Below are 21,713 nucleotides of genomic sequence, written 5' to 3' on the forward strand. Positions count from 1 at the left end.
TTTTAGCACAAACAGGAAGAGTCAGAACAGTTATTTGTCACAAGGTGTTTATATTTACATTCTCTCCAGTAAAATTACCCATCTATAAGGTTTGTTTTGTCCACACTGGCCTTGAAGAAAATGCTACAGTGTGCTTCTATGCAAACATTGTCAGTGCTTTCAGTGTCACAGTATTTGGCTCACATTATTAATTCAAGTATGTACCACTCATACAGGAACAGTCACGCATCAGGACACTTCAGAGAGCTGTGAGCCCTAATGGGAACAAGGCTCAGCATTACCTCAGTGGGGCTGAAAATCAGACCACAGAGGTACCCAAAGTGCCCAATTTCCTCGAGTCCACAGCAGTGCAGTTCAGAAACCTTTGGTATCACTGCCACTTCCCATAGAAATAACCACACTCACATCTGAACTGCTGGCACAGCCACACTGCTGTTGTGTCCAGCACAACGCCAGCTAAAAAGTGCAACTGCTTGTCTGGGGGGCATGAGGGCTCAACATCATCTTCATCCATCACAGTTCTGCCAGTCGCTGTGGCAGGGTTGATTTCTCCAGCAGGCAACGCAGGGCACAACCACATCCCACCATCTGAATGCTGCAGCCGTGCCCTGATTTAGAAGTTCATCACCAGCATTGCCAGGAGGAGGGGCAGGACTCCTGCAAGAGGCAAAAGGAACTTCAGGCTGTGCACTCACCCTTGCCCTCCCAGCCACAGACATGCAGCACCTCCGCCTTCCTCCCCACCTCTTTTTCACAGCAACAAAAACATAAGCATGACAACAGACTGCTATGGAAGACTCTTCGGCCTGTTTCAGGTTTAAGTAAAACACAGAAGGAACCAGTAATGTAAAGATACCCAAGGATGGGAGCACAACGATCTGCATGCAGTACATGTCACTTACCAACAATGATGCTGCTCGCTCCATCTGGAAAGGAAGAAAGCCAACATGTGACTCTGCAAAACCATGCAACACTTCAAGGCACCTGATTATAAAGCACTGAGCAGCTCAAAGCCAAAGGGCGCCCTTCAGGGCATCTGATTATACAGCACTGAGCAGCTCAAAGCCAGCACACGTGGGGAAAGGGAGCCCTGCATCACCCTGCACTGCCCTGCACCATGGGGGTGAATCCATCTGCGTTTTAGCAGATAACACTCCCATCAGCCTGCAAGGCTGTGATGCAGCCCAGTCCCGTGCTGTTAGCATGAGATTCTAAGTGGGGTTGTTCCAGGAAGTGCAGATGGCATATTCTGAGCTGAGCTGCCTCTTTGAAGGTTCAAAGAGAAAGTAAAAATAGGGTGTGTTTCTGTTTTTTTGCTTTTGTTTTTTAAACAGAGAGAAAACAGCAAGACAGCCACAGGAGAAAATCACCTCTGCACTCAGGAGGGGGGGTGCTCCAGACTCCACGATCCTGAGCCTTCGCTAGGCACTGAATGGTGCTGCCTCCAACCAGGATGAAGCCATCATTGCAGGAATAAACCACAACGGAGCCCTGGGGGAAGGCTGTGACCTCTGTGCCATTGTGAACCCCATTGCTGATGCTGGGGGGCTGTTCACAGAGAATATCAGAGCGCCGTCCTGTGGGGAACAGCACCAGGAGAGACTGAGTTCTTCTCCTAGCTGAAAATGTACACAGTGTGCATGGGGAGAAGGAAATACAGCCAGGGCCGTGCATGTAGGAGCAAGTGGGAATGCTCTGAGTGCTCCTGCTAAGTACCAGACCTCAGCTACTGCCCTTAGCCCGGCTCTGGAGTCTCAGCCCATAGCAAGACCTGGGAGTGACAGACAGAAGCATTTCAGCCATTCCCAGCTTCCCATCACACTGTGCATTACCCCACTTTGACATTACAGCAAATTAAGAGGATAGGGCTCTTACATCCCTGGTAACCGCAGGGAAAGAAAGCTCTCCCACCCAAAAATCAGGTGGTAATTTTTCTTTTCATGTAACTTTTACTCTCCCTCCTCAGCTTAATCTCTGAGAGTTCCATGATGCCTCACAGTACCAGTACTGAAATCCCAGCCCCATCCCACCCCCATGCAGCTGTTGTCCCCATGGCTTGGTGCAGCTTTCCCTTTTCCTTACTTTCACAGGATGGGAGATCCACGTCCCATTCAACTCCATTTCCCACTGCCACACATTTGGCAGAAGATGATCCCTTTAATTCATACCTAAAAGAAAGAGGGGAGGTTTAGCACACTCCAGAAAACAACCCAGCAATGGTTCTCCCTTCCTCCCATGGCATGGATGGAAGCGATCAGCCAGGAGCTGCCCCTGCTACGGAATGGGATCTGGGCCACTTGGGTGAGTAAGGGCACCGTGGTGCTGTGCAGGCTGCTGCATGGCTGATGTGAAGAGTTCCCAGCATCAGTGCTCAGCGAGCATTGCCTCTCTCAGCTCAGTTACACTCAACAGGCAGCTGTACTGGGATCTTGCATTGGGAACCAGGGCAGGAGGTGCTGCAGGTGGGTGTCACAACCTACTGGAGTCCCTGATTTTCTGCCCCAACTCACTCAGCATTGCAGGAGAAGGTCACAGTTGCCCCAAACAGGAAACTGTCCTCATTCACAATCCCGTTCTGTATTGTGGGAGCAGCGCATTGCTGACCTAGAGAAAAAGAAATTGATTCATACATTCTTGAAGCCAATTCAGCAAGAAAGCTGTAGGCGTGTCTGCAAACCCAGAGCTGGACACCAACCAGAGTAACCAGCATCTGGAGCAGGTTTAGCTCACTTGTATGGCCAAGCAGAAGAGCAGAGGTACCCACGTGTGCACAGCGCAGAGCCTGCAGACCAGGTGGCATCCAGCAGACAGGTGACTTCCAGGGACTTCCCATTCTTTGTGGTGAAACCTGGCTGACACCGGTATGTCAGCTTCGTTCCAGCCAAGGAGCTGCTGTTTGCAGCCCCTGTTAACTCAGCAGAAGGGATGTTGGGAGGAGGGCCACAGTATCCTGACAATTGGAGACAAAAGCAATGCTAGCTACCAAAGCTAACGTGGTCTGTGCTCAGCTGCACCATCTGCAGCACACAAATGCAAGCTTCAGGGCAACTGCTTCAGGAAGAAAGCCTGTCTGTACTCACGTGGGTCACACGTTGGCAGAGGTGGCTTCCAGGCACCGTCTGCATCACAGGTAACTGTCTGAGCGCCGCTCAAAGCGTGCCCAGGAGCACACTCAAAGCTCACTTGTTCTCCATACGTGTACTCAGTGGCAAAGCTGTTTAAATTCTTCCCATTTTCCACTTCTGGCTTTTCACATCTCACCACTGGAAGTGAAGTTGATAAGAACACTTGTTGCAAGAAGAAAAAGCATCACCAGGGCCACTACGTGAGAAGCTCCTATAGACAGTGGCACATAGGCATGACACAAGTACCCAGTGAGCAGTACACCGTGAAGAAACAGCATCCAAAGCCTCCTTGGGCAACCTGTGCCAGTGCCTCACCACCCTCTGGGTGAAAAACTTCCTCCTAATATCCAACCTAAACCTCCCCTGTCTCAATTTAAGACCATTCCCCCTTGTCCCATCACCATCCACCCTCATAAACAGCCGTTCTCCTTCCTGTTTGTACTCTCCTTTCAAATACTGGAAGGCCACAATGAGGTCTTCATCTGCCTACGCTCACGCAGTTCAGGTTATCACAGCAGCTTCCCGTGTGCTGAGGAACCACTGCACCAAGCCTTGTCTCTGACTATGGGAAACCACAGCACTGTGGAATCCATTTAGACTCAAATCATTCTCCTGTTTGTCAGCTGAGTGGAAAGAATTCATATGGGAGAATGATGAGAAACAAAGCAAAAGAAGAAGGAGAGGAAGAAGAAATTTACCTTTGCATTCCGGGGCTGGACCACTCCATCTCCCATTGAGGTTATCATCTGCTGTACAGTGAATTGTGGCATTTCCAATGAGAGAAAACCCATTTTTGCAGCTGTAGGTTACAGCTACCCCAAAGGTGTAATCTGTGTGCACACCACTGAACTGTCCATTCTCAATGGCAGGAGGTGGCTGACAGGGAATAACTGCACAGGAAAGCAATGGTAGGAAAACACAGAAACATTTCCATCAAATGTGAGGCTGAGGTCTACAAACTTCTACAAACGAACAAATGACTGCCAAGAAAAGCCAAAGGAAAAACGAGGAAGCAGCCCTAAGGCAATCATCTCAACCCAATGTCCTGAATGCTGACACTCCTTCAGATTCCACACATATTTTTTAGTGATAAAGCAGCAGAGATGCAGCTCTAGTCTGAGAGGAGAGGCTGAAGGAGAGGTGTGCAGCAGTAGCTTTGAGGACCTACACAAAGCACGTAAGATGCACTCACCTTCACAGTGTGGAACGTGATCCCAAGTGACACCACTGCCACTCAGAATGCATTGCGCGGTCGGATTCCCAACTAAACGGTACCTGAGAGCAAAAAGATTGAGCCTCTTAAAAATAAGTGTGAAAAAACTCGTGAAATGCAAAGCTGTGCAGTTTCTAATGGCGCTCTCTGCAGAAGCTGAGCCTCGGGAAACAACAGCCATCCAACCCATTAAATACAATTTCAGTACCTAAAGGCTCACTGTGGCCTTCCAGTATTTGAAAGGAGAGTACAAAGAGGAGGAAGAACGGCTGTTAATGAGGGTAGATAGTGATTGGACAAAGGTGAATGGCTTTAAACTGAGACAGGGGAGGTTTAGGTTGGATATTAGGAGGAAGTTTTTCACCCAGAGGGTGGTGAGGCACTGGCACGGGTTGCCCAAGGAGGCTGTGGATGCCCCATCCCTGCAGGCATTCAAGGCCAGGCTGGATGTGGCTCTGGGCAGCCTGGGCTGCTGGTTGGTGACCTGCACACAGCAGGGGGTTGGAACTGATGAGCACTGTGCTCCTTTGCAACCCAGGCTGTTCTATAATTCTGAAGAAAGGCAGCATTGGATGTAATGCTGGCAGCAGGGGGGAACACAGGAGCTTCCCCAGCCCCATGCTGTGCAACGGGGGGTCAGAAATGTCACCAACACTCCCATCACTGCTCCCGTTCCCCACATCCCCAGTGCTCCAAAGCCTAAGGGCCCTTAGCTGAGACACTGAGCTGCAAGAAATTTGCAAAGAGCTCACTCTGACCCCCAGAGCATCACCTGTTCTGACAGCAGGAGCAGGAGGAGCCCGGGCCCCACAGCTGCCTGCTCATAGCACCTCCTGCAGGAACAGGGACTCAGCCCCCAGGCATTAAAAGCATCCCATCCCCTCACTGCTGCCTCCATCCTCGACCCACTGCAGCCTTACCCAGCCCTGCAGGTGAAGTTTATCGTAGCTCCAAACTGGAGGTTGGTGCTGAAGTGAAAGCCACCATTCGGTATTTCTGGCAGTTCACACGACTTTCCTGGCAGGGCAAATGCTCACCATTAGTTGTTTTTTATCGCAGTCAATGGCACACAGCATCACGCTGCTGTTCAGAGTCACTGCAGAGCAGGAGCTCCTTTTCCTGCCTTCCTCCCCAGCACTTTCAGAAACAGAGAATCACTTCAACTTTCGAGGAATGGAAGGTTAAACACAGCCAAGGGCAAAGAGCACAAAAAAAGTTTACCTGATTACTGAGGCTTGAAACTGATATAGAAGTGAAATCACGGTCTGTAGGGGAGGAAAGCAGCGCAGAAGGGGCAGAAGGAAACCCCAGTGTTATGCCAGGACAGCGCATGGGGAATCTTGCTGCCTTTGTCCCTTTGTACCCTACTTCTCTGGAATTCTATTTCAGCGTTTGCACCGCATCAGCAGGTGGTAAAGTGAGTAAGGATAGAGTCCATGCCCGAGAGATTAACATGCCTCAGCACAAAGGGCAGCTCTGCTCGGGCACTCACAGTGCCCAGAACAGGGATTAACAGCGATCCTTTTGGGGCATCCCTCCCAGCTGTGTGAAACCCTGGGGCTTCCGGGGACCCCGCACCCACACGGCGGCACTCACCGATGCAGAAGTCGGCTTCTGACGCCCAGGTGGAGTTGGGCAGGCAGGTGACGCGGTTGGACTTGCTCACGTCTCTCGCGTACCCCGGGCGGCAGCGGTACCTCAGCACCTCCCCAACGGGGTACGAAGCGTTGGTAGGACCGGGGGGCTCCGCAAAAACGAACCTCGGCGGTTCCGGGCAATCACCTGCGGGCGTGGGGAGGCGATCAGCAGCGCTCCTCGCGGTGTTTTCCCCCTCCGCTCCCCTCGGCTCCAACTCACCGCACGCTCCGGGCAGCGCCAGCAGCGCAGCGCCGAGCCACAGCAACGCCGTTCCCACGGCCATCCTTGGATGCTCCGACGGTTGTGCGGCGATGCTGCGAGCAGCCCGGCTCCTTACAGCCTGGCTCCTTACAGCCCGGCTCCGCTCAGCACTGCTCAGCTCCTCACGACCTTTTCCGGAGCGATCGGAGGCTGCACCAGCGCCAGCCGCCGGTCGTGCTGTAACACGGCATCCTTCCGCCTCCGTAGGAAAATGAGGAGCCGGGCCCAGCACACACGCACACACATCCGCACCCACGCGGTCGCCTCCTCCCCACGCCGAGCCCCGCGATGCGCGAAGGTTTCGCCTTCAATTAGCGGCTGAGTCACAGCGAGGGCTGTGCGGCTCGGTGCCTCCATCCCCACCCCCCCTGTGCCCACAGCTACGGGTTTTCCTCCACCACCACCATCTCCATCAACGCCCTTCCCAGCGGCTGCGCCTCCAACAGCGCGACGCAGCGGCAGCCACCCGCCTGGAGACCGATTGCCTCGGCCTGAGGACGCGACTGCGGAAGCACCGGAGCGATGCGAGAGATTTTTCCCATCGCAAATGTGACAGAGCAGCCGGACTGTATGATGGCATTGCTTATTTCGTAGCCCTTTCATTGAAAAATATAACAGTTTTGCTGTAAATACTGTAGTTTTCAAACTTTTATCTGCAAGCTACTAAATGAGTCTTAGCAAAACAGTGATTAAAACACACAGTACAGAGATCTCACAAGGATGTGCAAATGCAGTGTTCTACATGGGATCATTCTCCTGGTGGAAAGAAATGATTACTGAACGTTAAAAGTCTCAGTTTAAGAACTGGGAAAATGTTCTACTGGCACTAAAAATAAAGTAAAATATTATAGAAAGGGAGAGGGAGCTGAAAACGAATAAGTTTGAACCTTCTGCCTCTTGACAGAGAGTTTCTCCATTGCAAAAATCCTGGTGCTTTTAGGGATCACCTGCAGCTGCCCCTTGCACACCCATCAGCTCTGCGCTCTGTGCTGTAGGTTCTGCTCTTCATCCGCAGGATTTGGCTTGTAAGACCTGAAGAGACAGAGAAGAAAGGAAAAAAATCCACAGAATAAACAGCAATGGAATGGGGATCACACGAACGTGCAGCAAATGTAACAGCCACTGCTCAGAGCTTAAAGTGCTCTGGCTCTGGGCAGCCTGGGCTGCTGGTTGGCGGCCCTGCACACAGCAGGGAATTGAAGCAAGATGAGCACTGTGGTCCTTTTCAACCCAGGCCACGCTAGGATTCTGTGAAATACCCCCACTGTCATTAGGAAAAAGCCAAAAGTGACCGAGGAATGAAGAGCAGAGCCCACCTACCCAGTCTTTTTCCTCTCACTGCACTTCTTGATGCTCCAAGCAATGAGCACAGCAGCTCCTTGGGGAGAAAACAAATGATAAACAGTAAATGCAGAGCGTAAGGTAAGTCGAGTGTGTGAAACATCCCTCCTGATGGTGAGAGACAGGCAGCAAAACTCAGTGCTCTGCAGCACTGTCCCCACCTAGAGGCTCCTTCTCAGCCACAGGAGTGCAACTCCCTCTTGTATCTCTGGCAGATGAGGACGAGGATCTCTAGGAGTGATGCCACTCTGAAAGGTACCATCCTCATTTATTTGCTGCTCTTACAGGCACCTCGCTGTTCATTTTGTATTTTAAAGATACTCGCTATTCCTGCACTCAGTTTCTTTTGCAGCAAGAATGCTCTGAGATTCACTACCTCTCATCTCCCACGGTCTGCCAAGGCCTTGAAACCCCAACGTTATCAGTGAAGGAGTCACAGGGTGCATCGTTTATGATCGACTTCTTTCACTGGCCTCATCCGCCCTCAACTGATGGAATATTCTACCCTCAGATGACCCACTGGAACGCGTGAGGCGCTGCTGCATGGCCCAACAACAGAGAAACCCAGGCCCCCACCAAACTCATCACTAGGAGCCATGGAGAAACCAACACAGTGACCCCATATGTTCAATAGCAAATCACAAGCATGTCAGGAAAAGATATCTTCCACATTAAGCTACTTACCAGTGACACAAGGGATGAGGACAAGTGCTGGATAAGAAAACAAAGAAACTGACATTAAAATAATTTTAAAAAAGCCACTGAGGCTCTGCAGTGAGGTGCAAGGATTGCAATCAGAGGCCTGAAGGCACACAGAGCCTTCCTGAGTTCTTACGTAGGATGTAGCGGCTCTCTGATGCCTTCTCTTCCAAATGAGGGGTTGAGTTTGTCACTGCTGTAGTGCCAGTTGCAGAGGGAGAAGCTGAAGGAGGAATGGTCAGAAGTGTTTAATGTACTGGAGATGAATTACCTCCACCTGCTCTTCTGCTACCAACCCACTTGAAACACGTTGCATTTGAAGGGAGACCTATGAGACGTGTTGAGCTGCTCACTGGTGGAGCTGGGCACCACCTCACAAGGCACAGATCCACAACAACTGATAAAATCCACAACATTCAATGCTTTTTTTTTTTTTTTTTAATACAGATATTCCGTGCTTCCAGCCAAGTGCTGCTGGCCTCCCTTACCCTGACACGTTGGAAGCGGAGTCCAGGCAACCCCATGTCCCCAAGTGAAACAATAGATGAAAGATTCCCTTGATGACAGTGTGTACCTGCAGGTGGAAAAGGCACATCTGTGCTCCATGCACTGACAGCCCCAGGGCCCCCCCCCCGGGGCAGCAGGCATCCTCAACACTCACCCTTCATCACAAACCACCTTGGCACTTGCAAGGAAGTGGTAATCTGTTACCTCAACAGCGCCGTGTTCTGGCTTTGTCGGAGGACCACAAGACTGCTCTAAAGAAATGGGAGCATCTTTAGGGCGCCGAGCAACAGAAATAGAGGAGCTGATGTGATTTTCGTGGTGGTGTTTCATGCTAAATGTTTAGAAAAGCAGCCATGTGCCCTGTGCTGAGGCTGCGGCAGGAGAAGGAAGCTGGAGGGAAGGATGCAGAGACACTCACTGTGACACAGCTCAGCAACTTCTGACCACGTTGAATTCTCACGGCAGGTGCTGCTGGGGAGTTCAGCAGTGCTGTTCTCATAGCCTGGGCTGCAGTCGTAGCTCACAGTGATCCCAACAGCATAAAAATTCTTCATCTCATCTTCTTCTGATAGTTTGGCAAAAGCCACGTGGGGAGGGCTCTGGCAGCTGCCTGGCAATGAGGACAGACAAGTGTACAGCTCCAAAGCAAGAAACAACAATATTTTGCATTCAGATGGGTACAAATGGTACAAATACATTCAGATGGGTACATGGCTTGTGCAGCCATGCACAAGCCTTTAGGATGCTGCTACACTGATGGTTTTAAGAAAGCAATGGATAATTTCTATGGCTTTAAAATGTCCACAGAGAGCTGCTTCATTGGAAAAGATTTCAAATGCTTGATTGTGCCTTCTTGGAGCTGCCCACAAACTGGGTGCCCACCTGCACTGCCAGCTCCCCAGATAGAACCTTTGGTGTGAGCCAGCACAGCCAATCAGCCACAGACTTTCCCACATCGTTAACTCCAAATTAAGCCCTGTGCTGTGCCGGTGCTCCCCAGCTATTTTTCTTCCCTCACTGCTGCGCTGCCCTGATGTATCTGTATTTATTAACACAGAGGCACCAGCTCCAAGGCGAGGCACAGAAGGGCAAGAAGAGGCTCCTCAGGTGAGGAAGCCCTTACAGCCGTGATTGCTAGAGCCACGAACCCAGTCCCAAGCAGCAAACTACTCACGGTCACAGAACTCCTGCAGGTTGGACCATAGGGAGTTACTAAGGCATTTTATTGTATCCAACCGCGATGGGATTTTCGATAAATTCTGGAGGCATCTGTACGTTACTTGGGAGCCCACAGGGAAGCTGTCCTTGTGCCGGACGTCCTCGGGGGGTTCTGCCCTGCTGAGCTTGGGCAGCGGCCCACAGTCACCTGTAAGAGAAGAAAAACGCATTCAGGAGGAGCTCCGCACCGAAGCGCGCAGCGCAAAGGAGAGCAGCGCAGAGGAGCTCACCGCACACCGCGGGCAACAGCGACAGCAGGGACAGCAGCAGCGAGCGGGACGGAGCGGAGCCCATCGCGGCCAGCGGGCATTTGGGGAAATCCTCCAGTCCCGGCCCCGCCCGGCCCGCAGCGAAAGAAGCGGAGCCGCCCTCGGAATCGGGGCAGCGGCGTTTTGCCTTCATCCTCCCTCTTGAGGCTGGGCGGCTCTCTTCATCACCCAGCAAAGGGTGAAAACTCCACGGAGAACTCAGTTCTCGTTTAATATTGTTATCGTTATATCTTTTTAAAGCTTTATTTCCTTTTTCAGTGTGTCTTGAGCTCTATCCAAAGCGTTTGCGGTGCGGCCGAGAGCTGTTTTCTTAGGGGAGGGGTCAGGCAGCCTGGATGGTGAACTCATTTTAGATATGTACGTGTGATGGCTGAGTACGTGGGGAGATCGCTGGCCACCTGCGGGGTGAATGAGGGCAGCGGCTGGGTTGCGTAAAACAGGAAGAAAATGCTCTAAACGCTGGGAAATCTCTGGTGTTGCCTTATGGCAGCGATCTCGGGGCAAGAAAACAAAGTGCAGAGCAGCATCCGACCCTGAGCTGAGCTCAGCTGAGCCGGTTGACAGCTGTGTCGCTGCAGCCACTGCGTTATCTCACCCTGCCAGCCCTCCCCGTGCGGCGGGGATCAGACCCAGCAGAAAGCAAAGGCAGAAGGGAGGGCAGCGCTGCAGCTGGAGCGCACCCAGGCGCCGGCAGGAAGAACCCGAGGTTTCCAGCCAAACCAGCTTGCAGAGCCGCGAGTGGGAGCTGCCCGTAGAAATGTGCCTCCATCCCCGGATCTTCACGGCCCTACGGTCAGCAGCTCCCACCCACCCAGCCCGGAGGGGCCTGTAATGCAGAGGGGCTCAGGCAGGTGTGTGTGACCCCCCCCCCCCTCCCCCATTGCTCACCTCTCTGATTCAAAGTGCTTTTTTGGGAGCACTTGCATTCCCCAGCGCTGCTGCACGAATTGCTTTTCTTTCTTGCTTCACTTCTCAGAAAGTAAACTTGCATCAGAATCAAACTCAGAGGTAAATATGGAGGGGTGAGGATAAAGAATTGCTCACCTTGTCCAGATGTCTCCAAAAGCCTCGAACAGAACAGAAAATGCACACAACTGGGCAGCTGAACTCACAAGCTAGCACTCAGAAACAGCCATCATTTATTATGAACTGTATATAAAGACCCAGGCACCCACCTATAAGGCAGCTACAGCACAGAATGGGACAGAGATGGCAGCTAATGATGTAACACTGACATTTCTGCTTTTCTCCGTTGCAGTGTGATGACATGAGAACAATGCTTGTGGCTGTTAGCTTTCCTGTAGTCTCAATGGAAAAATATAAGTGGCAAAAAGTAATAATAATAATTACACTTGATACAACAACAACAAAAAGCTTTTGCCAGTGAAAGTGCTTACAGTGCCAAAGATCAAAAGGCCAGTATTGAATTTCTTGTGCAAAGTGCTGTAGTTTCCTAACAGGAGGGCGATGGAGGAAGGCAGCACTCGGGTTGCACTACAGCCATGACATCCCCAGGCTGCTGCAGCCAAGGCAGCATGCGGGCATCTGAGTCTCCTCTGGGGGCTCCCCGTGTGCCTCTGTGTTTGTATCAACTGCTGTGGCAGCAGTTTGTGTTGCTAACGAGTAAGGAAACGAGTGGGGGGAAATTCTGACTGTAAAAGATTGTGACACCAAGGAGATCTGACCGAAATTCTGCAAACAGCATAAAGAGGGTTGGGGAAACCACAGCCTGCTCTGCTCAGAGGGATTGATGAGTGGATTTGTGAGCTTAGATCTAACTGCTCCAGGCTGGATGTGGCTCCGTGCAGCCAGGTCTGGTGGTTGGTGACCCTGCACATAGCGAGGGGGGTTGAAATTAGATGATCATTGTGATCCTTTTCAACCCAGGCCATTCTATGATTCTATGAACTTCTAACATCTCTGATGGAGAGGCAGCTGTGGCAATCAGCCAACGCTGGCGCCCATCATTTTCATCCTGGGAACATTTGAGCACATCACAATGTAGAAAAACATCCTTCATAGATGTGTGTGAGGCGAGGCTGGCATGACTTCCTTGTGCCAAAGGAAAATAAGTGAGTCTGAAGAAGCACAACCACTGCAGGAGGTGCCTCAGGAGCAGAGCGCAGGGACGGATTTAGGTGGTTTATACTTACAGTGCCATTTCCTTTTAAATAGAAATAGAAAACAGGGTGTTTAGGCCATGATACACCACTGAATTGGGACGGTGTGTGCAGGCACACAGGGAGAGCTCAGTGCCTGCAGTCGGGTTTCCCCGTGGCTGGGATGTGTCAGGGATCTGCTTTGGGTCACGGCCGGGTTGGAGCGGCTGCGTTCACCCAAACTCCTGAAGAAGTGCCAGAAATGACAAAACAATTAAAGAGGAAAACCAACAGGAAGAGGTTTTTAGATCTGTTTTCACTTTGAAGGCAGGTAACAGAGCAGCACAGAGGGTTTTTAGAGGGGAAAAAAATAAAAACAGGACAAAGCTTTTCCCTTTCCATCCCTGCTGTGTTTTCCAGGATGCTTCCAGCCAGTCTTTGTTACTACCAAAGGGCCAACATCCCCCAACTTCATCCCTCGTTGTGATCCAATAGGAACAGCAGGGCTGGGCTGGGCTCACACCCAACAAAGGCTTTGCTCCACATCTCCAGCTGTGCAGTGAGACCCTCCAGGGGTCTCTGGGGTTCCTATGCCATCCCCACTGATCATTTTCTGCTTACATTTCCTGCTTTGCAGCTGTTTCCAAACCGACACTCGCCACTCCTACAGGTAAAAGAGCCTTTTGCAGCGGATGGGAAATCGGTGATAGCAGCACTTCTGCCACGTCCAGGTTCTCCTGGCTGCCCACGACCTTTCTGGGGTGGAACAACACAGCGTCAGCTGGGATGGAGCTCAGAGCTCCAGGCTGTGTGCTGCAGCATCACTTCTAACAAGAGGTAAACAAATTAAACACTCACTTCCACAAAATGCTGCAGCTTTAGACCACCACGTGTTTTCAGAGCAGCCAGCCTTGGGGAAAACAGCAGAGATGCTGCGATACTTGGGAGAACACGGAGATTGCTTGCGGGTTCCAGGAGAGAAGAAGCTTTGGGTTTTGTACAGAGGCATCACAAATTTGAGAGCTGAGGTGGCACAGCTCCCTGCCATGGAAGAGAAACGTGGGAAGGAATGAGGGCTGTGGATACGGAGAGGGAACAAGATTTAGCTACATAGATTAGGTCCCTACATCCACTATTTCCTGTTTTTAATTATATTACTCTGATTTTATTTTTTTTTTTAAGATGCTGAGAGCATCTTCAGATCTAACTGAGATGATTTATCAGCCATACATCCTCACTTAGAGTTGTGGCTTTACACCAAAGCTCATTGGGCTTGGAGAAACCAGTCAGCACACTGGTGTACATTGTTAGATGAAATTGAGGGACGTGGTTTAGTGGGAGCTATTGGTAATAAGTGGATGGTTGGACTGGATGATCTTTTAGGTCTTTTCCAACCTTGGTGATTCTATGATTCTATGATTCTAAGGCATGGATGCCATGAATGAGCTCTGCTGGATGCCCTATGGGCTGCGCTGGGCTCACCTGGCTTCCTGGAGAACGAAGAAGAGGAGGAGAAGGAGTTGGTGTTTTGGAGTGACTTCTTATAGAGGCTCATTTTCATTTCCATTGTGAAAGTCTGCTTGGGTGGTTTGAGGTCACGTCTCTGGGAACCTGAAAAAAAAAAAAAGAAAGCCACAAAACTCACAGAATGGCTTTTATCACAGAGCTGATAAAGGGGAAAATTAAGTCTGGAAACGTGGGGTTTAATTCAGTTGGGTTGGAAGCACTGCAACTCACCCTGGGGAGGAGGACTCCTTTCCATGGGTTTTACTCCAAGTCTGACAGGTGGGCTTTTCTCTGTGGTAAAAACAATACACACTGGTCAAAGCTCTCCCTCTCAGACACTTCATCCCTTACTCTGCAGCTCTGCTGGGTTTCGTCTTCAGATCACAGTATGGCTCATGCCTGTGCTAAGCAATCACAGTTGGTTGCATACTGAGCACCAAACCCATGATAAATCCTTGATGCACAGGAAATCACCTTTACATTGGGGCACTGCTCCACTCCAGACCCCTCTTGCATTCTCTGCTCTCGTACAACGGATGCTCACATTCCCAATGAGTTGGAAGCCAGAGTCACAGCTGTAGGTCACTGTTGAGTTGTAAGCAAACTTTTCTACACCTTCACCATCGTGCCTCCCGTTGCTGATCCGAGGAGGTGAAGAGCAAGTGATTACTGCATGACAGAGAGCCAAGATGAGCGTTACTGAGAGCTTCAGGGATAATGAATGTGAAATGCTTCTCCTAAATCCAGCTAAGATATCTGAAGATATCTGAACAGCTAAAGATGGGCTGCCAGCACTCTCTGTGCTCAGCTTGCTGTGTCCTGGATCTTCAGCCCTAGAAATCTCAGCCCATCCCTTCCACTGCTCACATTGTGAGGAAAATACTGTGATTTTGTGGGAGCAGAGCTGCTGAAATGCAGCATCAGCAGCAGAATGGGCACTTCTGAGCTGCAGCGTTGGTGGCACGTAGCATGAAGGAAAACAACACCAATTATACCACTCTTATAGCAGACCTTATCTTGTGGGACCTACTGAGCTCAGAGGAGGATCAGATCAGCCTTACATTCACAGGTTGGAAGTTCACTCCACTCAACGTCATCTCCTTTAAGCCAACAGCGGATGAAGTTCCTCCCGTGGAGTTGGTACCTGGATGAAAGCACCCAATAGAAGAAACCTGTGTGAGTACCCTGGAACTGTGAGCGTTTTCCTCCCGGCGCTGATGTGATCAGGTGGGAATCTGCCTTTCGTGGACGTGCTGCTGGAAGCTGATCTCCTGTCCTGGCAGCACTCACATCTTGCTGCTCTGAAACGTCATCGTTTGCATACCAGGGATAATAGCTAACGTTGCTTCCATGGATAACATAATCCCTCCACCCTCGTGTGTGTATCCCAACCGTGGGATGTGCTGTCATTTCCCTCCTGGCCTCCCTAAGGGAATATTTGTAGGAAAAAGTCTCTGCTGCACTGGAAGCTGCTGCACAGAGGGGATGGAACAAGCAGGCAACGCCAGCTCTTGCTGGGGAGGAAGGAACAGAAGCTGGATATGAATGAGCTCCACTTTGCAAGCCTGCAGGTCTGTTAGCACTGCATATGTGCCCTGATTGGAAGCAGAGAGAGGGCATGAGTCAGACTGATGGGTGGGAAGCGTTTTGCTCCTGTTTTCTAGCTCAGCTTTAACGTTCAAACATAACCCCTTTTATTCATTGTAGCACAAACACCACAAACACCACAAACACCTGAAATACTGCAGGTAATCCGTTTTGAGGTCTGCCATTACAAAGTGAACCCACAACAGTCCTGCTGGGGTATTCACCCTCCAGCAATTAGGTTTCCTCGGGAAGACACCTAAAGGAAAAGGCTGCCATAAACCCAGGGCCCAGCCCGCTCACTCCATCTATGCCTCATCCCTTCCCAGCCCAAAGCTGGAATTCAAAAGGGAAAAGCACTCATCACCAAAGCACTGCAGCAGGGACAGCTGCAAGAGAGCAGCCCAGCCCAGAGCCACAGCTCCATGCACGAGCACCAGCAGAGCTGTGATCCAACACCAGCGCTGCCTCAGGACTCACCCCTCATCGCAGAGCACGTTCACATGTGTGCCAAACAGAAAATCTGTGGGTTGGAGGATCCTCCCTGCAGGTGGGGCCTCTGGGGGACCACAGGATTTCCCTGCAGGGAGAAGAGCAGAGTGAGCATCCATCGCAGTGCTTTGGCTGTGGGGCACTCGGCTGTAAGAAACCTACAGCTGCCACACCATCCTTCTTAATGCTGTATGGATTTCATTAGGGAAATCTCGTGCTTGGTCTTCAATGCTAGAAATCCTCCCTGCAAGTTGGCGCTTGTCCCATGCATATGTTAATGTCCAGCTGCAAACGTTATGTGAAAATCAAAACCCATGTGTTTGTGCCAACAGAAAATAAAGAACGCTACCAAATAAATGAAATAACTCCTGTATGAGGTCTTAAAGAGGAACATCCAGCTGAGCCTGCATGAAACGTGTGGCCATGGGGACGTGTTTCAGCACAGCATGGGGATGCTCAGCAGTAGGCAGAGGCTGTACTCACTCTGGCATAACTCCGGGACCTCTGACCACGTCAGGCTCTCAAGGCAGGTGCTGGTGGGTTGGCCTTCTGAGATGTTCTCATAACCAGGGCGGCAGACGTAGCTCACAGTGAACCCAACAGGATAGAAATTGATCATCTCATCCACCTCGGACAGGGCAGCAAAGTGCATTGAGGTCGGGGTAGCGCAGCTCACTGGCAACCAAGGAGAGCAGGTCTGAGAGCTGGCAACGGGAGCCGTGCAAAGCAGAGCCTGTGCAGAAAAGCTCATTATGGAGCCTTTGAAGAGCTCTGTGTGCTCATTGCAGGTTACTTCTGCTCTCTTCTGCTCTCTCAAGCTGCAGCTGTGCTAAATGCATCCATAAGCAAAGTGCAGCCCAGGATGCTCTGACTGCATGCACAAAACTGCTGGCACCACGCACCGTGCTGCCAGGAGCTGCTAGATGGGGCTCTGCAGGAACAGCAGCATCACAGCTGCAGCTCCACTCACCCATCATCAACAGCTCCGTGCCCATCTGCAGCAGCAAAGGATGCACCGTGCAGAGCAGCTACTGCAGAAGCCTGAAGCGAGAGGCAGCTCTGTCAGGAAAAGGGGGGTATTTACAGCCACAGGGATCGCGCAGCTCCGACCAGTATGAGCCAGGCAGGCACTGCACCGTGTCCAGCGCCCCGGGGATCCTGATAGCACCGTGCAGACACATGTAGGTCACCCTGGAGCCCACAGGGAAGCTGCTGAGCTGCTCGACGCCGGAGGGCTGGGAGTGGGTCATGGGAGGCGGGGGCCCACAGGCACCTGTGGTACAAGAAGACCTCGTAGGGTGAGAACTCCACCCCCAGGAGGACAGCTCAGGATCCTTCCCTGAACAAAGGCAGCAGGCTGAGCTGCAGCCCTCGGGGATGGTGGTATTGTCATCCCCAGCCTCCCAGCAGAATGGGGGGACCTGGGAAGGTCTCATTGCTGCCCAGCATGCATCCCAGTGCTGTACTTACCATGAGCCGTCGGCATGCCAAGGAGCCACAGCAGAGCCAGGAGCAGTGCAGGATGTATGGATCCCTGCACTGCAGCACGAGCCCAGCAGCTCGAGGTGTCTGGGTGCTTCCCTCCTTCTCCAGACCCCATCGCAGCAGTTCCTGCTGCTCTGCAGAGTGCTGCTGGCTGCCAGCAGCCGCTTTGGAAAGCTGGGAGGGGATGCAGCATCACAGATGCAGCCAAATCGGTGGAACAGTGGAAACCCTCCCATAACTCACACAGAGCTCAGCCCTTCTACAGGGACATTGGGAGCAGTCAGGGACCTGGGCAAAGCCTCTATGTCCCTCCCAGCCCACACAGGAATAGGGGAATCCTCAACCCTTTTATTGACACATTGGCTGAGCACAGATCTACCACAACATGATGCTGCCAGGACAGAAAGCTTTAAGCCCCAGGCCCCTGCTCAGCCATCTGCTGGCAGTAACAGCACAGCTTTTCCACGAGCTGAGTTACTGAAACTAAAATAAAAGAATTATCTTTTTTGTCTGTTAATTTTTTCCTGGCTGCTTGACTCATTGGTAATTAAAGAGGGATGTGAGCAGCTCCATCTGCACTTAAATAAACATGACTTCAGTTTAGGGCACACATACATCAATAGGAACACACAGTGCAGAACACCCTGATCTTATTGGTGCTTTCAGCACTGCTTGGGGAGATATGCTGTCTGTGGCTGCAGCCCAGTGTGGCACCAGGTGGCCACAGCATGAGTTTCCATGTGGCACAAGGACAGCTAACCAGCTCTACTCCCCATTACTGCATCCCTTCATCCATTTGGTGAAGCATGGGATGCAATAGCAAAGCATCTCTTGCATCCCATGAGATGTCACCACTCCCCCTGGGCATCGTACCAGGGATGATGGCAGAAGCACAGCACAGCCCAGGGCCATGTGTTCATTGCATTCCTGCCCAGTTTCCCCCCCTCTGGCTGCCAGGACTCTGCTCTTGGCCACATCTGCCTGCCCTCAACAAGCACTGCTTCATCTGCAGCCAATGTGACAGACCAGAGGACATCTGCAGTCACACATCTGTTCTACTGAGCTCCTGAATAGAGCTCCTGATTCTTCCATTGCAAAGATGCATGAAGGGATTATTGTTTATTGAATAATAAGAGAAATCATTGCTATCTGATTCGCTGTACTTAAGCCTGCACCCTCTATTCTTAGCATTTGCTTGCAGACACAGGGATGTGGAAGATGAGACCATCTCTCAAGTACAGAATCCTGTTACCTCTTAAATCCAGGGATAAGCAAGTGGGCTTTAGAGCCTGGTTTTGTTACTGCCCTGTCACTGCCCGTAACTAGATGAACAGAAACCATAAGATCGTGACACAGGTTAGTAGGAAGTGGTGCAGCTCAATGCTCACTCCATTGCTATGTCTAGAAAGGCAAGGTATGCAAACACTGGTAGCCTGGTGCTGGGCAATCACCTCTGCCAGGAGTTTGCTTTCACAGACTTCAACCCCACTTCTGGCTTAGCACGATTTATACAGGGACTCAGAGAAGCTCAATTAAACCTCTTGCTTTGCTTCCTAAAGCAGAAAGTGGCACACAGCGAATCAAGCATGTCCTATCTGAGGGTTAGAACAAAAAACCCCTCTGTGCTCTAGCATGTAGCATGGCAGAAGTGATCTGGCCCTATAGAAGCACAAACCATACAGTTCCTAGGAGGCTTCTTAAAGGAACTCTGACTATATGGACTGTGCCCACAGGGAAGGCTGTTTAATGCAGGATGTGCTCCAGGACCTCCTTGCTCAGTCCTTGCAATTCCACTTTCAGTTTTTGAATCTCCAGGAAGAGTTTTTGTATTTCCAGCAGAGTTTTCACATCTTCTGTAGGCACGTGGCAGTCAGAGACGACACTCTGAATATAAGCAACCTCTCCGCACACGTCAGCATCACCTTCCTTCTTCTGTCAAGCAAAGCAACGCCAAAAGCAGAGAAAGCCATGTGTGATTGAACTGCTGCAGATGGGGACCCACATTGCAGCTTTGAGGCTGCACCCCTTCCCAGTTTGCTGTGCACTGGCTGAACACAGCTGCATCCCCACCACAGCAATGAAAGAAAGGCTTTTTAAGAGGGTCAGAGTTACTTTTCATAGCAGACATCAGGCAGCATTCATCCAGAAACAGCCACACCACAGTACTTACACACTTGGGCAGTGGTGTCCAGTTGCCATCAGCCAAGCACGTGGCTGTCCAAGAGTCTTTTAACATGGCTTCTCCATCACCTGAGAAGTGATGGTATCCCTCGTGGCACACAAATGTGACCGTTGTGTTTATTGGGTACCACGTCTGATCAGTGCTTGTCAGCTTTCCATTGGCAACTCGTGGTTTGGGACACAGAACTGAAAGCAAACACACAGCAGAAAGCAGCTCAGCAAGGGGAACGTGACTGCGTGGGTAGAAAACCGAGCCTGAAATTGTGGGCGATGAGTCGGTGCAGGTGGTTTTCGATCTGTAGAAATGAGAAATTGATTGTTAAAGTCAGACCCACCTGGCTGGCATTTGGGCAGGGCTGGCTGCCAGCTGCCATCAGCCGTGCAGCGACTCTCAGCATCGCCGTGCAGCACAAAGCCCTCATTGCAGGAGAAGCGCACGGACGTCCCGTAGGGGAACGTGTGCCATGACAGATCCATCCTCCCCTGGGCAACCATGGGCCTGGGGCAGCGAACCACTGGGGAGAGAGCAGAGGGCTGCGTTAGGGGAATGCCTCATCCCTTGGGACACACAGAGGGTCGGGGGATGAGGGGCTCCTCCTGGTGCTCTGGCTTTGCTGTGACTCACCCCTGCACTCTGGGGCAGGGCCGCTCCATGTCAGGTTCACCCCATCTTCAGAGGTGCAGTAGATGGACTCATCCCCAATGAGGGACAGCCCTGAAGCACAGCTGTATTTCACCTCAGTACCGTAGGGAAAAAGTTCTGTTCTCAAGCCGGTGTGCTGCCCGTTGGTGATCAGTGGAGGGGGGGTACAGACTGTGAGAGAAAACAGATGAGATGCCAAAGGTGATAAGATTTTCTCTCTGCTGCTCCCACGTGCTGTAGAGAGACGCAACTCCCAGCTCCCACCAAGGAAGTGTTCATTTGGGCTCACCTTTATCGCAGTACGGCACCGGGGGTTTCCACGTCCCATCCGACCAGCATTGAGTCCTCTGGCTGCCCCACAGCACATAGCCTGGGTTGCATTGAAACTCCACCTGCTGCCCAACGCTGTACTTCTCTTGCTTTGCGCTCGTCTCCCTCCCGTTGATGATGGCTGGGCTTGGGCACTGCACCACTGAGGGACAGAGCCATCAGAAAGCTCCATGGATCGGGCCAGTCTGTTTCTAGTGCTTGTTAGCACTGCAAACCAGTCAGGCATCACTGTAATCACTGTGATTATGCGATACCACTATTTCCTTTTGTAGACAGAACCCCGTGGTTGGCTGTAGATGGCACCAGTAGGACAACACACTGCTGTTGTTGGTGCAGCTAAATAATTAGCGTGAGTTTCTGCTGTTTCTTTTCCTCCATGCCACACTTAGAACTGCAAAATTATTACTGAGAACCCAAACACTGCTAAACAAAGCCCTAGCAGCACAGCGCCACTGAAGGACTGAAAACTATGCTATTTCCACCTCATTAAATCAATGGTTTTGTAGGCAAGGAAAAGAGAAGGGAACACTCACTCTGGCAAAGCGCTGGGATCGCAGACCAGGTGAAATTTTTGAGACAAGTTGTTGTTGGAGATACGCCGGGGATCAACGTGTATCCATGTCTGCAGAAGTAGGTGATGGTGGAACCCACCAGGAACTCGTATGGAGGTCTGCGGTCGGCGTAGTCAACAGCAGGAGGGGAAGGACAACGACCTGGGGAGCAGCACACAGAGCCACCAGCTCTACCCCACAACCAAGGATGGGGCTGAGCTTTGCCTCTGGGGTCCCAGCCCACCTTGATGCACTTTTCAGCAAATAAACCCACGTGAATGCATGGGGAAAAGACCAAGAAGAAAGACAGTGCGTACCTCGGATGCATGCTGGTGTCCGTGGCTGCAATCTGCCACTGCTCAGACACCTCACGCTGCTGCTGCCCACAGGGACGTAGCCAGCTTCACATTCAAGCGTGGCTGTACTCCCAGCACTGAGGTTCTTCTCTGCAGGATTCAGCCACCCATGAGGAATCATTGGGACCGGGCACTGCACCTCTGCAGCAGCAAACAAATAGGAGTTTGCAGGAGGGCTCCTATCGGCAGATCTGATAAATGAGTTGGTTTAGCAA

General features: G+C 51.4%; 3 protein-coding genes and 2 long non-coding RNA genes across 10 annotated transcripts in view; 1 reads left to right on the plus strand and 4 right to left on the minus strand.

Annotated features, from left to right (window-relative positions):
• The window catches only part of LOC122186968, a 53,042-nt gene that overhangs the window by 22,167 nt on the left and 9,162 nt on the right, over window positions 1–21,713 (minus strand). The window contains 27 exon segments of the mRNA XM_042884042.1: window positions 903–926; window positions 1,344–1,577; window positions 2,083–2,168; window positions 2,511–2,604; window positions 2,765–2,950; window positions 3,081–3,263; window positions 3,824–4,015; window positions 4,318–4,400; window positions 5,259–5,355; window positions 5,935–6,120; window positions 6,196–6,542; window positions 7,558–7,615; window positions 8,414–8,500; window positions 9,203–9,394; window positions 9,959–10,150; window positions 10,233–10,430; window positions 13,853–13,981; window positions 14,408–14,545; window positions 16,436–16,627; window positions 17,037–17,225; window positions 19,183–19,369; window positions 19,608–19,804; window positions 19,954–20,133; window positions 20,244–20,432; window positions 20,551–20,733; window positions 21,125–21,304; window positions 21,460–21,639. Of these exon segments, the coding sequence (XP_042739976.1) occupies window positions 903–926; window positions 1,344–1,577; window positions 2,083–2,168; window positions 2,511–2,604; window positions 2,765–2,950; window positions 3,081–3,263; window positions 3,824–4,015; window positions 4,318–4,400; window positions 5,259–5,355; window positions 5,935–6,120; window positions 6,196–6,542; window positions 7,558–7,615; window positions 8,414–8,500; window positions 9,203–9,394; window positions 9,959–10,150; window positions 10,233–10,430; window positions 13,853–13,981; window positions 14,408–14,545; window positions 16,436–16,627; window positions 17,037–17,225; window positions 19,183–19,369; window positions 19,608–19,804; window positions 19,954–20,133; window positions 20,244–20,432; window positions 20,551–20,733; window positions 21,125–21,304; window positions 21,460–21,639 (4,383 nt within the window).
• Window positions 31–1,268, minus strand: LOC122187007. Its single transcript, XR_006181229.1, has 2 exons — window positions 903–1,268; window positions 31–657 (listed from the first exon to the last, which is right to left on the minus strand). It is a non-coding gene; the product is annotated as an uncharacterized LOC122187007 (long non-coding RNA).
• LOC122187006 (complement decay-accelerating factor-like) lies at window positions 6,788–11,330 on the minus strand. 5 transcript variants are annotated; one of them, XR_006181228.1, is made up of 11 exons: window positions 11,160–11,314; window positions 10,233–10,669; window positions 9,959–10,150; window positions 9,203–9,394; window positions 8,939–9,053; window positions 8,766–8,851; window positions 8,414–8,500; window positions 8,263–8,289; window positions 7,558–7,615; window positions 7,125–7,269; window positions 6,788–6,993 (listed from the first exon to the last, which is right to left on the minus strand). XR_006181228.1 is itself a non-coding variant. In XM_042884127.1 (11 exons), the coding sequence occupies exons 2-11, from the start codon at window positions 10,402–10,404 to the stop codon at window positions 7,209–7,211; spliced, it is 897 nt and encodes a 298-aa protein (XP_042740061.1). In that variant the 5' UTR covers window positions 10,405–10,669; window positions 11,160–11,330; the 3' UTR covers window positions 6,788–7,208. The 5 variants fall into 5 exon arrangements, 4 of the variants coding, with proteins under 4 accessions (XP_042740061.1, XP_042740058.1, XP_042740059.1 ...); XM_042884127.1 differs by having other exon boundaries at window positions 6,788–7,269; window positions 9,959–9,971; window positions 10,065–10,150; window positions 11,160–11,330; XM_042884124.1 differs by having other exon boundaries at window positions 6,788–7,269; window positions 11,160–11,313.
• On the plus strand, window positions 10,940–16,294 carry LOC122187009. Its single transcript, XR_006181231.1, has 3 exons — window positions 10,940–11,122; window positions 13,008–13,207; window positions 14,984–16,294. It is a non-coding gene; the product is annotated as an uncharacterized LOC122187009 (long non-coding RNA).
• On the minus strand, window positions 12,668–18,372 carry LOC122187004 (complement decay-accelerating factor-like). 2 transcript variants are annotated; one of them, XM_042884118.1, is made up of 10 exons: window positions 17,423–18,372; window positions 17,037–17,225; window positions 16,436–16,627; window positions 15,941–16,040; window positions 14,938–15,020; window positions 14,351–14,545; window positions 14,108–14,167; window positions 13,853–13,981; window positions 13,229–13,411; window positions 12,668–13,126 (listed from the first exon to the last, which is right to left on the minus strand). In XM_042884118.1, the coding sequence occupies exons 1-10, from the start codon at window positions 17,628–17,630 to the stop codon at window positions 13,035–13,037; spliced, it is 1,431 nt and encodes a 476-aa protein (XP_042740052.1). In that variant the 5' UTR covers window positions 17,631–18,372; the 3' UTR covers window positions 12,668–13,034. The 2 variants fall into 2 exon arrangements, with proteins under 2 accessions (XP_042740052.1, XP_042740053.1); XM_042884119.1 differs by lacking the exon at window positions 12,668–13,126 and having other exon boundaries at window positions 13,294–13,446.

The sequence above is a fragment of the Lagopus leucura genome, unplaced genomic scaffold, assembly GCF_019238085.1.
Source record: "Lagopus leucura isolate 7727_CA_CO unplaced genomic scaffold, USGS_WTPT01 Super-Scaffold_100043, whole genome shotgun sequence".
Taxonomy (NCBI): domain Eukaryota; kingdom Metazoa; phylum Chordata; class Aves; order Galliformes; family Phasianidae; genus Lagopus; species Lagopus leucura.